Source organism: Bombus pascuorum, chromosome 13 (assembly GCF_905332965.1).
Source record: "Bombus pascuorum chromosome 13, iyBomPasc1.1, whole genome shotgun sequence".
Lineage (NCBI taxonomy): Eukaryota > Metazoa > Arthropoda > Insecta > Hymenoptera > Apidae > Bombus > Bombus pascuorum.
This window is the reverse complement of record NC_083500.1, coordinates 7,805,369-7,820,513: the sequence shown is the minus strand read 5'-3', so window position 1 is coordinate 7,820,513 and position 15,145 is coordinate 7,805,369. Positions and strand designations below refer to the sequence as shown.

General features: G+C 39.0%; 1 protein-coding gene across 2 annotated transcripts in view; it reads left to right on the top strand.

The window, feature by feature from the left end:
- Nucleotides 1-13,002, top strand: part of LOC132913266 (protein lozenge-like) — a 37,363-nt gene extending 24,361 nt beyond the window's left edge. For both annotated transcript variants that reach the window (XM_060971467.1, XM_060971468.1), the window contains 2 exons: nucleotides 10,693-10,863; nucleotides 12,070-13,002. In XM_060971467.1, coding sequence (XP_060827450.1) covers nucleotides 10,693-10,863; nucleotides 12,070-12,539 — 641 coding nt within the window. In that variant the 3' untranslated portion in view covers nucleotides 12,540-13,002. The remainder of the gene's footprint in view (nucleotides 1-10,692; nucleotides 10,864-12,069) is intronic.
- The last annotated feature ends 2,143 nt before the right edge of the window (nucleotides 13,003-15,145 follow it).

Genomic DNA, 15,145 nt, shown 5'->3' with positions numbered 1-15,145 from the left:
GCTCCTCCCCGTTACTTGGCCAAACCGTAAATGATGTTGGCTTCTGCAAAAGGATTTAAAGGTCCCACCACGTTTCTCGTAATGTCCCGCCGTTCGCAGAAATCCTCACAACGAATTACCATACTATTTCTCAACCGGTCGCAGCTGTCTGGTATTCATTCTTGATTCTAATCACGACCTTGCCATCGAGTTTTTGATTCTGATCATTTTAAATAAAATGAAATTATAAAGGTTCGTGTTATCAAAAAAATTTATGATTTTATTACGCGAAAACATAGCTAAGGAAATTGTTTCGGTATAATTTTAACAAGATCATTCCTTTCTTCTTTTTGATGCTCTTGTTAGATCTCGTTGAAATCCAACCGCTTTTGTGACTAAGTCTCCGCTCTAAGACCACCCACGACACTTTCAAGACCGACTTTACATAGTCGACGCGATTTCGAAGCCCGGAAATTCCAGGGATGCTAATGTCGCCATTAATCTCGGTGACTTGCCCGACTCTCATGCAAAAATCTTAATCTCGCAGAATCATCGCTAACAAACTCATATTTACGTTTATTAACTTACAATAAAGCTTAGCAACCGTATAAAATGGAGAAATGGTTAATTATAAATTCAGCCAATTACGTTATGGAAGGTTTTATAATATGGGATATACTATACTATCTGTGTAAAATAACTTGCAAGTTTTTGTTTCAAATAATATTATATTAAATTATAAAATTCTTAAGTTTATTAAATAGAGTTACGGTACATATATACAGTACAATGTCTAGTATACTTTGTATTCAGACGATTAAATAATTATTCGTTTATTTTATAAATATGGAAAAGTACACAATATCCTGTATTTTGTAGGCATAAAACAAAGTTTTTCAAGTATCACGTTACTCAAACATACAATTTTATTTTATATTGTTCTTTCCACGAAGCTTTTCAACCAGGATCTAAATGAAATTAATTTGTCATCATATCTGCAACAATTGGAAAAATATAACACGAACGTTACGAAAAAAGCAAAGAGACGTACGTATAGAGAGAATTGAAAAGTGAAACGAATTTGAAGGAAAGAGGAAAGGAAAGAAAAGCACGAGAAGAACCACCGAGATGGTGAACGGAAGTACCGGTAAGGTAGACGAATTAGGATCGAAAGGAAGCCCATACTGGCCAGCTTTTTTTTCGTTACACAAAATTCCTGTACTCGTAACATCTCAGGTACATTGGCTGGATCGTGTCCGGAGAGAGGAGAGCAAGCAGAGGAGAAAAAAATAGGAGAAGGAGAAGACTAAGCAAGGCAAGAATAAGTTGAGGGAGAAGAAGAGGAAGAAGAGGTGGAGGCAGTTACGTGATCCACGCTCGAGAGGGCACGGATCTTCGTCCCGATCTCGAGAGATCCTCTCATTTTACCTGCAGACGATTTTGGTCGTCTATCAGTTCTCCGTCTTTTCTTCGTTTTTCCTCTCCTTCGTTAGATGTCGAACAATACGGGGCCAAATTGAATTACGCCGGCGGGCGTGAACTGTAACATCAGGGTGAGGATTCTTTAACGCGATCGAACCATACAGTCTTCGCCGCAAGGAACCTCCTGGCCATGAATTTTATTCATTTTCTTCGATACACAAGTATGTATGTGCTTACATTGAGAGCAAAATCCATTAAGCCACGCTTTTTCTGAACAACAGTTTATATAGCATTAATTCATTCCAATAAAGCGTATCATAAAGCGGCGAACACGGGTCAATTCTGACTCGTGCAGTTTATTGCGTTTTAGATTACTATACACGTTACTTAACGTATTAGCTCCACATCTTTAGCTCCTACATCACTTACTGCACGTTACTTTTTCTTAAATATTTCTAAGGGTTTTACGCTACACTCTTTCGATTCATATTAAAAGATCTGTATGATTCCATCGTCAATCGTATAGTATTTCTTTTCAGATTATTCAGCGTTGGCTTAGTCCACTTTTCAATCTCAATGTCTCATATATAAGGGTGATCTATTTGAAGTTTTGCATGCAATTATCTGCTGAACTACTCGTTATTCCAACAAGTTTTTCAAGCAACACTTAATTTCTTGCGCGAAGAACATCCTATAACAGTCAGAAATTTCATCTATGTGGTCGTACCTCTCAGATTTCAACGTATCCTTTGTATCTTTAAATGAATCTATCTGTTATCACTTAGCCGATTCTACGATGAATTCATCGCCTGTAACATGTTCGGCGTCTCGAACAAAAACATTAATCCTGATATAATAATAATTATCTCTGCAAAGAACGAAATAGCGTAAAAACAAGTTCAGCGAAAATGTCGATCGGAAATCCAGCACGGACGTCGATTAATTTTTAAGAAAGTTGGAAAACAGTTTTCTAAGAGCGTCGTTGGTTCGTGAAAAAGTGTATTCGAAGACAGACAATGCGAAAAAGCGAGGTAACAATTGACGATTCGTTTGAGCTCGCCACGACAAATGGTAACTAAGTCAAGTATCGGAGATGTCCAGACGAGTCTTTACCTCGACTTGCTTTTTCCCAGTCGAACCTTAATTGAACGTCAATCAACCGTCCAATCGACCCGTGATCAATTGATTACCACCGATCGACGACGCTTTCGTTGAAATCTCGCGATCTCGCGTTTCCTTCGTAGCTTGCAACAGCATAAAAGGTAGATACTTTCTTGTTCCTTAAGGTAAATCTGTTTATTTTGAGCAAAAATGTATATCTGATGGAGATTTGGAAGGCTCCTTTTGGTTCTTCATTCGGCCAAATTGAATGGTGGCTCGAACCCGCAAAGTATTCTGCTTGCACGCGAACATCTTCTTTGAAATTCTTCAAGGTAATTGACGACTGTTATATTTTTGTGTCGTACAAGTCTTCGATATAACGTCGAACTAAAAATAATCATGATTATTCAGAGTGTCTCAGGGTTTAAGAATCAAATTATATAGTTCCATAGTTAAAGAGGATATGTTATACATGGTAATTTACACAAGCATTTGAACGCTTATCGTAAGAGATTCTCAACAATATATTACGTGTCTTGTACGAAACTTTTGAAAATTTTATTTACTTTGTCGCAAGAGTAAAATACATAAAAGTTTTAAAACATTTCGTAAAACATTAATACGTATATAGCGTACTTGGCTGAGTGAAACATATACTTGGTGTTAGTAACGACACCAATGAATATTATGGATTATTAATGGAATGAATCATTGTTCAAATACTCTGTCGACCTCTGTCAAACTTTCACAAAATTTTCAATTATTATCAAATATCGATGCAATCATAATAGTCGCGTTTCACCGTAATGCGACGGAAATTTCAGAAAGTTTTACTTTCTTACTTCGCGCTCGCAAAAGTGTTAGCATATATAATACATATACCCATAAAAGACTTTGAGAAAACAAGACGTAAATTACTTTATTTGTGCGTTTAACATACAACTATAACGCGAGAAATAAAGCATCGACTCGAAGATCCAAAGAGGATGAGAAGAAGAAGAAGCTAGGAAATTCGCGTGTCTACCGATGATAATCGGTCGAAATGGAGTACGGGGCCCGTGAATTTCCGGGCACACCGGTGATGGGGCCTCTCCATTCATGCTCTTCATTCACCCTCGAAATTACGCGGCGCGTGTGGAAGAGGCTCGAATGAAAGTTGCGAAAGGCGTCTCCTGAAAGGCGACGGGACAAAGGGGAAAAACAGAAGGAGCGGCTGCGGAACGAAGAAAAAAGAGAAAAGGTGGAACAGAGTCCCGAGATCTTTTTCTCCGCAGTCGAACGCGCCGGAGACCCCTTGTGCCGCTATTGTTCGTTTTCAGGAGCAAATTGCGGCGATGCGTGCGTGCAAAACTCGCCTCTTCTGCGGCCGACGCCCTGTTAAACAGATTTTCTTCTTTCAGAACGATTCGAGCAGATGAATGGAGAGATGAATGGAAAATAACGAAGAACGGAGAGTACAGCGCGAAAACGCAAGCAGGATGAACGAAATTAGCAGTGGATGGGCATTGAAACCGTCGTCGAAAGCCGCCTACTTTTGAGAGATTGACGAACCGTGGATGGTCCTTCTGCAAATTACCGGCAACTTCGCCATTCGTCTCGCGTTTCTTCCAGATTCGTTCTTATTTTCTCACGTTCCGTGTGTTGCAACTTCAATCGTCGTACATCGTGTGAGAATAATACCGAATATTGTTGTATCAATCGTGGATTCGTTATCCTTTTTTGTCCACACTTTCCGATTTCTACGCGTTTGTAGGATATTTAGAGACACAACGATACGCATCTAGAAATACACAGTAACACTCTTTCCGATAGGATTTTCTAAAAATTCTCTCTTCAAGTCAACAATCTTCACGTGGTAAAACGAGGACTCTTCTTACACGTCATTTAAGACTGATCGATCAGAATCCTTTTTATCAGCTTTCTTTTCTATTGTATCCAAAGATTGAATCTAATCTCGCGTCGCACAAGTTGATCGATGCGAGTCACTAATTTGACACGGTTTTCGATACTTCACTTTTAAGCAACATTTGGAACGAACAGCGTGAATTTCGTGAAATAAATCGTTTTTTACGTGGTAAATCTGGAAAAAGTTATTGAGGTACATCGCATCATACAAGACACACGTACGATATACTACATCGATCTCTAGTTCTAAATTTGAAATTCTTGATTCCTTTTTACAATAGATAAGAGTGACATAAGAGTATAGGCTGCATACATCGGTCTGTAGTTCCGATTCTAAGTTGTAAGGTCAGAAGATTAGGAGAGGAATGGAAAGAATGATTTTCCTCGTAGATTATTGAGTTAGCAAGGACGTCAAATAGCGATCGTGCTGGTAGTCGGTTGCTCGCGATCCCGAAGTCATCGAGGGGAAACACTATCCTCGGGACAGGATACTCGGTGTATAAGAAGAAATCGCTGATGGTAAGCGATACGCAAGGCAACAAGAGTTTCCTGGCCGCTCGTATGCGTAAGACTTCTCTCTCTCCTCTATAGACGTTATGCAGGGTTTACCAGTGTACACGCGGCCTCTTGATATGTGTCATACACGTACGGTTAGCGTGTGTCGACATTCGTGTCGAGCAGGAATATCGAGACGACGCAATATCGACTTACGTTACACGACCAAACGAGCATCTATCTCGGTGGGAAACGAAGCCCCACGGCTTCGTCTGTTCGACGTTGTTCGTAACGTTCATTCTCTTTTCGATTCCGAAACTCTCTTCTCACAACGTGTCCACTGACTAAAGAATTCCAAGTTCTGACAAGGCAGCATTTATTTCCACTTCCAAGTTCTGGTATGAAAATATTCTCTGTTCAAACCCACACCTTCTTTTCTACGCGGGCTAAAAACTCCCAGAGTCTAGCAAGTTCGTACCTATTTGCAATTTAAAATTCCGCTTTCAAAATGTTCCATGTTCTAAATACGTTCGAAGCTTAAGTACTTTCAGGCTAAGACGTGGACGTTCATACTTCTGCACTTTGGTACTAGAGAGTTCGCTTGGTTGAAATTCTTGGCGCAGGCCAAAGGTTAGGGTGCACAAAGCAGCAGCCTAAAACGTGTCAAGGACAATTTCCTTGGATATTTTGTCTCCTGTCTCTGGTATTCTAGACTTTGAAACTCCAAAAGTGTCCCAACTTCTCTGGGAGGGTAAGGTAGAGTTATCCGAATCAAAAAGGAGAAATTGTATAAGAATTAACAAAACAACGAACGATATAATTTTAGCAGCTTTTTAATCATAATCTCGTAGTGTCACTCCCTATAGAATCCTATCTTGCGACAGGCTTCAACGATGCTAGAGAAATTCAAATTTTCGACGGTCGCTGTAAAAGCTATCTTAGGACGTTACGTACCATTAGTCTAGAGACGGTTCAAACGTTGGAGATTAGGCGACTAAAATAACCCTTACTATATCCTACTCTATGCTGCTTGTTAGTTACCAACAATGGAAACGATCCAAAGTATCTGCTATCGTGTTGCCACTTTCTTTGCGGAATAGATGATCGGCAGACCACTCGATCGTTGAAAGAAGAAGAAGAAGATGATGAAGCCGATCGAAGGAACGGGCTAGCGGTAGCATGAAGCTCGGTGTGGGGTGAAGAGTTAGGTGGGAGAGAAACCGAGAAACGACGAAATGACGGCGGTCGATGGACGGTTCGTTAAGTAGATGGCTGGTCGAGAGACTAAGCACCAAAACCACCTCACTGTGGTTTCACACCCGCAGAGCTACGGACAGAGATCCAGGGAAGGAGGAAGAGAGACACGAAGAGAAGGAAGTAGTAAACAACTCAGAGTTCCTTTGGTCAGGACTCGTGCGTTCCTTTGGTCAGGATCAACGCCGATGTTACACCTTATGATTTCTTCAAAGAGTCGTCTGCTTGTCGATCGAGCGCGGTGACCAACCCTGTAACGACATCGAGATCACCGATAAATGGAAATGGTCTATGGGAAAGTTCGATCCGCAAAGTTGTCCTCACTCAACATTGCAAATCTCTGGTGTCTGCGGTTGAAACGATGAAACTATGAAATCCCGAGTGTCGAGAATAACACGATTTCATCTCATACCAGTGATCTCTCTCCGCTTCTTAATCTATCATTCGTTGATCTACTTGATCTTGCAGAAGATGTTTCGGTGTACGACTGTATTTTTAGAAACAATGCAAAGCTCAGGGACAGGTGCGTATAGAGAATGATGTTTCCAATGAAATGAATATTTCATTCGACGTTATGCTTGTAGAGGTTTTGAGACAACTTTGTTCTTTGTTCCTCTGATTTATGGAAACCTTCTCTTTGACAATTAATTTTATCTGCCAAGGTGGTTCAGTGTATGACTCAATTCTTGCAGTAGACCGATAATATTGTAAATAAAAATGAATACAAAACGGTTGAATACACAGTTGATGTCTTTCTTGATCGAATCTCGAGACAAGTTCGATCTCCTTTTCTTTTTTCCGTAATTTATAGAAATTTTCCCTTTAACGATTAATCTCAGGTACCGTGGTTCAGTGTGTAAATGAAATTTTTTCAAGAAATCGACAATGTGTGAATAAGGATGAGTAGAAAATGATCAAATATCCACCTGATACAAATATCAATATCTTCCTTGGTCGGATCTCAAGGCAAGTTCGATCTCCTCTTTTTCATGATTCATAGAACTAGCCTGTTCCCTGAAGAGGCTCGAAATGGACTATTATCCAACAGATGGTCGACCCATGCTGGTGTGCTTTGTTTTGTTACCGTTGTTCCGGTAATTGCGGCAAATACACGGCCATTTTCGGTAATCACCCGCACGCCCCCATCCCCACGGTGCGCGGTCCCTTTTGAGAATTCCGAAACGACCTCGACCTTCTCCGGTCGGTAGGCGTAACGACAGTTTTGCTAGCGGATCTTCCACCCGCGACCTCGACCTGATCTTACGGCGTGGCGGTTCGAACGCCTTCCTCGAGAATCAAAGCGTAGCTGACAAGGAAATTCTTCGGAAAGGAAGTAGCTTAGCTTCCGAGACTTTTATAATATTTCATCGAGCTCGTGTTTATCGCAATCCAGTAGAACGTTTTTTCTTTATTGGAATAAGATTTTAGTCGATTCGCGATTACAATAGAACTCTGTTTGCGTAAAAGCCGTTTATCTGAACTTCATTTATCCAAGTATATTTTTAGTTGCCAATTGTCCCATGACAAGTTCGCAGAAATTGAATTCTGTTGCAATTGTTAAAGTTAAGAATTTGCGAATTTATATAGCTCATAATTCATTGACTGTGAGAATATTTTAGCACACTGAGACGTTTAGCTCCACTACGAAAATTCACAAATTCCAGCGTGTTAATTCTAATATGTCCCACGCGTTTCAAAATACGTCATATAAGTCGTATAATTTATAGACTGATAATATTCGAGTGCCGAAGCGATCAGCTCGAAAACGTGAGATTCGCTTAATCCTTCACGGAAGCCATAAACGTCGAGACTTCTCGATAAACGACACTCTAATGCAACAAAGTAAAATACAGGAAACGTTTTAAAGAGGCTGCTGCCATTGAGTTCAGCCTCGACAGGTTAAATAATTTGACTTGGAAGACTCGCGGAGTGTAAAGGCCTGTCCGTAGGTTTACGAGGGAATTAGCAACCGTTAATTACAAAACCGCCGTCTGTTTCTTGCGCGGCCAGCAGCCCCTCATAATCCAACACGGGATTACGAAGCGTGCAGTTCAAGTCAATGGCGAAACCCGTGATTTATCGCCTATTAAAATCGACGGTTTTCTAATCAATTCTCTCGGCGACTTCCCCGCCTTGACCCGAAAGGTTCTCCTGCTTTCCATTCGCGCTGTAAAATGTAAGTTTCTCGCTTATCGTCGACCAAGTAAAACGGATCTATCGATTTGTCGCGGGAAATCGGAGTCAAATCTCTGTAAAATTCGACTTTATTCTGCAGCTACGCGATCTGCTCGGCCGAATCAGCCGTTTTCACTCAAATAGGAAAATCTTGTGGTATATCTGGTAGAGTGGAATACCTAATTTCGTAAGAACCGTATATTTTTTTTTTTTACGTTTAGGTAAAACATAGTTTGCCAAGCTGGTGAAATCTGACTCGAAGATCTTTCCTTGTATTTACGGTAATGCATAATTGGCGCAACTTCGTCGTATTTTCATTTTTATTGGAAATCAGGTATAGTGGAAATTAACTATTTTCCGTTAGTTGCAAATTTCCTCAACATCTACTTTGACATATTTCTAACGCTATAATTGAATGGATATGTATGTATTTATATGCTCAATGTAAATTCTAAATTGCAATTTGTAGGAAATGACTCTGTGAACAAAACGCAGAAGATTTCGAAAATTTTTGACAGTAAAGAATCGCGGGTTTTCGAAATTACTTCCTCGTAATAGTTCTTCTTGGAAGTGGCTGGGCGACGAACGCGCCCTTGAGAAAGCGTGTTTTGTCATCGGGCCGACGACTATCCGCCGAGAATCATCAATGTCCGGGCTTTCCACCGAGTCTTCCCGCTAGTGAACGACTCTCATATTGTAGTCATCACGTATGCACCTTTGCAAACGTGAGACAAGTTCCTTGAACTCTTTGATTAACTTCCTAAACGTTTCCTCGTATCGTACGCGATACAGTAACGTTTTATAATCTTTTCCTTCTTTTTTTTTTTTTTTTTTTTTTTTTTAATAAAATAGAACGACCAATAGAAATGATCGAATCATTGAATAAATACTCGAAGGCCAACAGGAAGCAGACTATAGTGTTACAGATGTCGAATGAAAGCTGAAACGGCCAATTGAGAGGAAGAATAAAAAAATGGGGGGAGTGAAATATTGTGTGTCGACGTTGGTTCTTTTCGTGAAACTTTATTCTCGATCTCTGGCGAATACGTATTTCATAATCACAAGTCAGTCGCGTTCAGCTTCGACGGAATAATGGCGAGTAATAGTTTTGCCGAATCATCGTTGACTCAGCGTGCGATATTTTCCTCTCTGTATTTCCGTAACTTTTACCGGTTGCTCGTCTCGTCATTACCGCGGAGGTAGGTACTTGGAAATTCATTGCACGTCCGACGGAAGTCGCGAACTCTGCGATAAATATTTCAAGAGATGATAATTAATATCGGATAATTACTTGGTATAAATGACGTAGACCTTGTGATTCTTACGCTGGACCTGCGAAAAGTCACGTACTTTTTAAATGTCCGATTAATATGGATAGATTTCAGATGTTTTTGCATTTTTGAGAAATTTAAATTGCAAAAATGAAGATAATATGAAAAGAAGTGTATCTACGTAAAATATCTAGAGTATGAAGTGTTAAATTATAAATCGAGTAGCCAAGTTCATGAGTAATGCACTTGTCTTTTGTATATTATATGAAAATGAAAAATTATCTGTAATTAATCAGTAATCAGCGGTGTTTCCTCTTTGAATTTTATAAAATTTCGATAGTAATAATCTCGATTGTTTTTCACAATTCAGTTCAACAGCAAATATATTTTAGATATTTAATATACTATTGCCTGTCACTATATGTATACTATGCATTTCTGCATTTTTAAATGTATTAAAATCGCAAGGCTGGTTATAATATTTAATGAACGAAATGAGTGTCTGTCTCTGCTTCCCAAAGTTCTAATTCTTTAGTTGCATTCATGAAAATATGAATTTGTATAAATACCCATGACCAATTAACGTGTACTTGTAGCAATCATTTAGACTTCCGGCATACTTCGACTCTGTGAGTCATTTTAATTAATCTGACAGAGTTACTCACTCAGAACACCGTTACCATTTTACAAACAGTGCGTAGAATCGAGTCAATCGCCTATGAGTCTTCTCCTTGGAATCCCGTCTTGTGAGTTGAAAGTATCCAACGTTTGTACTCATTGTCGGTATACTAAGAAATATCGTTGATACACTGCGAATTATTATGCGTTTATGGGAAATTTAAAGGTGCGAATATGCATAGATTGCATATGTATGATACATAAAGGTATATAGAGAAATATATAACTCTTAGATATTTATGGTAAATTTAAAAGTACAAACATACATAAAATGCACATAATAGGCAAGAATATATAAAATATTCAAATATAATAGATATAACAAATTTAATAACGATACGAATTCGCATAAATAATCACAGTATGATTATTAAAGAATTTTTCTAATGGATCGTAATGATTTTTGTTGCAGATACAAGTACGGCTGCTGCAGAGTGGACTTACCCATCCGCAGCATCTTCTTATCCAGCTCCACCAGTAAGCAGTGGTGGCTCGTTTTCGCCGATTCCTGGAGGAGCGTTTTCGTATCCAGGGGAAGCGCTTTCTCATCATCCGACGACGGAACCGGTACCATTACCCACTGGTTAGTATCAAAATATTTCTCAATCTTTTCACTGTATAGCACGAAATCAAGCCACCAGATATAGCGATTCTATAGTAATTTTAAATTTTATTTAAAACTATAGATAAAGGAATAATCGTTCTTCAAATTGTTCGTTCTAAACATTTTCATTACTTTATTACACTGTAAAAGGATTAAATATAAAACAGCGATTTGCATTAATATCTAAAGGAAAATTCTGATATGTATCTCTACGCTGTTGTGACGCAGATTTTCCAAGAAAGCGTTCTTCCTCTTCTGTGTGACGTAACCACTTGTTAACACCAGTAAGATACGAATAATTCGTATAATCTTGTTATTTTTGTCAGATTCTCAGATACGTCGCTAATAATTGTTATTACAGCGAAATTGCTGACACCTGTTTGATCGCTTCAAACAGATCACTTTTAATCACTTAACAAACACTTCCAGTTCTAGATATACATATACCTTCACATTTGCTCATTAATACAAAGACACTCAGGTATAGGAAAACTAGATAAACCTGAAAAACCATAAGGAAATTATTAAACCTCCATATTTGAAACCTTAGATTGATATGAGTAAAGAACTCATATTCAACATTGTAAGGAAAATCTCATCAATTATACTTGCATAAGGAATATTCATATTAATACGTTTTTGATAATATCTGCATTGCCTCTTCAACTATACTTCCTATTACATATTTCATTTTCTATTTATTATACTCTATATGTTACATCATACATACTATGCACACACTAGCTACTAAGTCAGACTTAGATTTTATGCTATTTAATTCAACGAGGGTCGTGCTAGAAAATTGTAGAAGTACCAATATGTATGGTTATTAATCCATTATTTTTCTCTAAAATTGTTGCAAATAGCATTCGCAATTGTCCTCTGGATCGTGTATCTTGTATCTTTATCTCGTACAATACAAAATTCTAATCAACTAATTATTTCTCTAACGATCTGAATTAATTAACACGTTCAATTCGAGATCACCGGTTGTTCTGATTTACGAGCAGAGACGTCTATGCTTTTTTCTCGAAATATCTGAAATATCCTCTGTATAAAAACCACCTGACTAACTTACTCGGTTCAATCACGCTTCAACCTCAGCCACAGTCTCCTCGTATCCATTCCTTCAGCAGAAACTTACATATCTAACAACAACTGCACAGTCTGTCTCGAATCTTGCAGTTCTTCCGTCAGACAGTCAACAGGACACGTACACGCCGAACTGTGTCTCCATGTATCCAAGTCACGGAACCTCGTCGACCTCGTTGCCATTGGTACCCAGCAAGACCAGCGATCCAGACATCTTCGCGGGCGGTGGGACAGGCAGCGGAAGTCCAGGTTACCACTACGGTTCCTGGACCTCTGGACCAGCTACGCCGGTCCCGGTCGCCTCACACAATTACAATCCAAACTACCAAGGCTATTATAATAATCCAAGCCAAAATTACATCAGTCCAGCGCCAATGGTTCTTTATCCACAGTTGTACAGCACGGTGAACCAGAACCAGATTCATCTACATCTGCATGGTGATTTGAGCGAGGAACAGGTGACAATCGCCGGCAGCAATCTGACGATCAGCAGCAACAGGCTGGAGATCGGAGTTATGGGCGAAGAGAACGAACAAAGGAACGATGTATGGAGACCTTATTGAAGAAATTTGTAAACGAGTCTGTGACTTTAAATGTTATATATGTGATATCGATGAAACGATAATGTTTGCAATAGGGAGTTGAGAGAAGGGTCGAGCGAAGGTGTTAGGAACTTGGTGATGTCCTCTGCGATTAGTAGTGGTAGTGCTCGAAGAAATGGCCGATTTTTCGCGGTCACACAAAGTGTGATTGGTATCGACGGTGACTGAGAACTGGAACACGAATGTGTAGATACGCTGTCGTCGTGAGAAAGTCTCGAGGTGTTAGGAAAGGATCTCGACTCTAAGAGCGTCTCTAACTCGATCGTTTAGAAAAAGCATCGCTGGAGCGCGTAGAGGGATCAGGGCTCGATACGCGACTGTAAATTGAGCCAGCGCGTACGTGTATCCGCAAAGTGGGAAGATAGTCATGTAACATTGTAAATACAGATATTTTCCATGAAATAAAATCTTGCCTGAACAGGTTCCTGCATGCCCCCGTTCACTAGATCCATCACGAGGAAGCTTCGTATACGTAGCAACGAATATAGACATAGCATTAGTAAAGAGTTATCGAGAACATTGACGATTTTTCGTTCGTTGTTTCTTATTCCTGTCGTTAGCAGGAAAAATGTAACAAAGATAGGATGAACGAATTAATCTTCTTCGCAATTTGAGTAGAAAAACCTTGATACGGCATGGAAATACACATCTGCCCACAGAGGTATGTGGTTCTCCCTTTTTTCAGAGGGCACAGAGGCCACGGGTAATCCTTTTTACGAGCGCGCTGCAAGCTCTATTTAATATTTAAAGCATACTGGAAATGACGAACGAATGGATAGTTGCGGTCTACGTCACTGTTCCATCCTCTCTCCCTTTACTTCCAGCCCACCCTGTTTTCCACTCTTTTTTCCATCGGTTTTACGAGCCGACTAAAAAACGTCATTCCTCGTTTGTACAATTTTCTACGAAGTAAAACAGAATATTTCGGCTCTGAATGTTCCTTGAGTTGAATTGTATATCTTCCTCGTGTAAGATGAAAATTAAGATTTAGCGATAAGATTTCTTTAAAATTGACTTCATCGAATCGAGTGGATGATTGTGGTAAAAAATCGAGTTTCGAATCGATAATGCAAGTTTTTAGAAATTCTAAAACGGAGTTGTATTGTGCAATAATTGGAAGGATTAGAAAGTTACTTAAGCGTCGAGTTCCAAGCGAAATTGCTGTCTGAACGAAGAATTAATGGATTATCCAACGATTCTGCTGCCAAGCTACGCGCAGAGAACAAATAGGATGTTTTCCTGATTATGATCAGTGGATAATGACCAGATTCGAAGGAATTCACATCCATTTTCCTCTTTCGATTGAGTTTTCCAACATTTCCTTTGTTCGCTCTATTGTTTTCTATTTCGTATTTGCATTTCCACATAAATAATTATCCCAACATTTTACAAGCTCGGACAATCGCCTCACAATTAATTCTATTGCATTCTTTGAATCACATTTGACGCAATTATTTACTTTTCTTACTTTTGTTGCATTTTCTAGGTTTTGACAAAAAATGTTCGGATGATTTTTATAAAAATTTTGTTAAAATATTGAAAGTACTTTTTCTAAAGCAAGAGTGAGATTCGTAAATAAAAATTCGAGCAGGTAAGTTATTAAAAATTATGTTTCCTTCGTTTCAAGGAACAAGATATAGAGTGACTACAAAAAGCATTCGCATACCGTTGTGTCTGTTATTGCATTTACATACTAATTAATTAGGTCGAAATACATTAGTGGTACTTTCGTACGACTACAAAAATTGAACTCGTGCTATGAATATGATATAGTAGAATCTAATAGAATATGTTTCATTGAAAAAGAAGGAGGTGTGCAAATATTATTTGTAGCCATTGCATAATACAAAATTCTAAATAAAAAGAATTGAAAAATTCCACGACACAGAATAATCATGGAAGGCGTAGTCCTTGGAGGAACAGAATCTATGCGTGAACTTTCACCAAAGAAACGTGGCGTTCCTCTGCGTTCGTCATCTTCTTCGGAGGTTGCACGCTTTCCCGCTTCCTCTTCGCTGATGTTTACTACCTCGCCGAATGGGACAGGAATAAAAGCATGGAATAAGCCGAGGCGACCGTCGCTCATAAGCTTCCCTCTTTACGAGGATGACTTGACCGCAGACAAGACTCTCCCGCCCTTTCCTAAGCCCGTTAAAACGAACTAAAATGCACTTCGTCTCGCAGGAAATCGTCGACACCTTTGATACTTCTCGAAGTACATCCAGCTTCGAAGGGAAGGTAATCGTATGACTGTTCTTTCATCTATTAACTTGGTCGACACAAGTTTTGGAACTGGATGGAAATTACGAGTTTCTGGGAGGATTTTTATTAAAGTTTTTATGGAAGTTCCCAGAGAAATTTTCCAAAATTTGTATAAGAGTTCTTTGAGAAAAGTTCTTGAATATTTATACAAAAAATTCTTCAAAATTTTAGTTAGAAGTTAATATAATCATTTAATGTGCTAGTTCGTGCAGGACAGGGAAAAAAATTTTTTAACTCGAGGAAAACTGGATGCAGTTTCGTTTCATTTTATCTTCTATAAGTAACGTTCTGCAATCAGTTGCCCT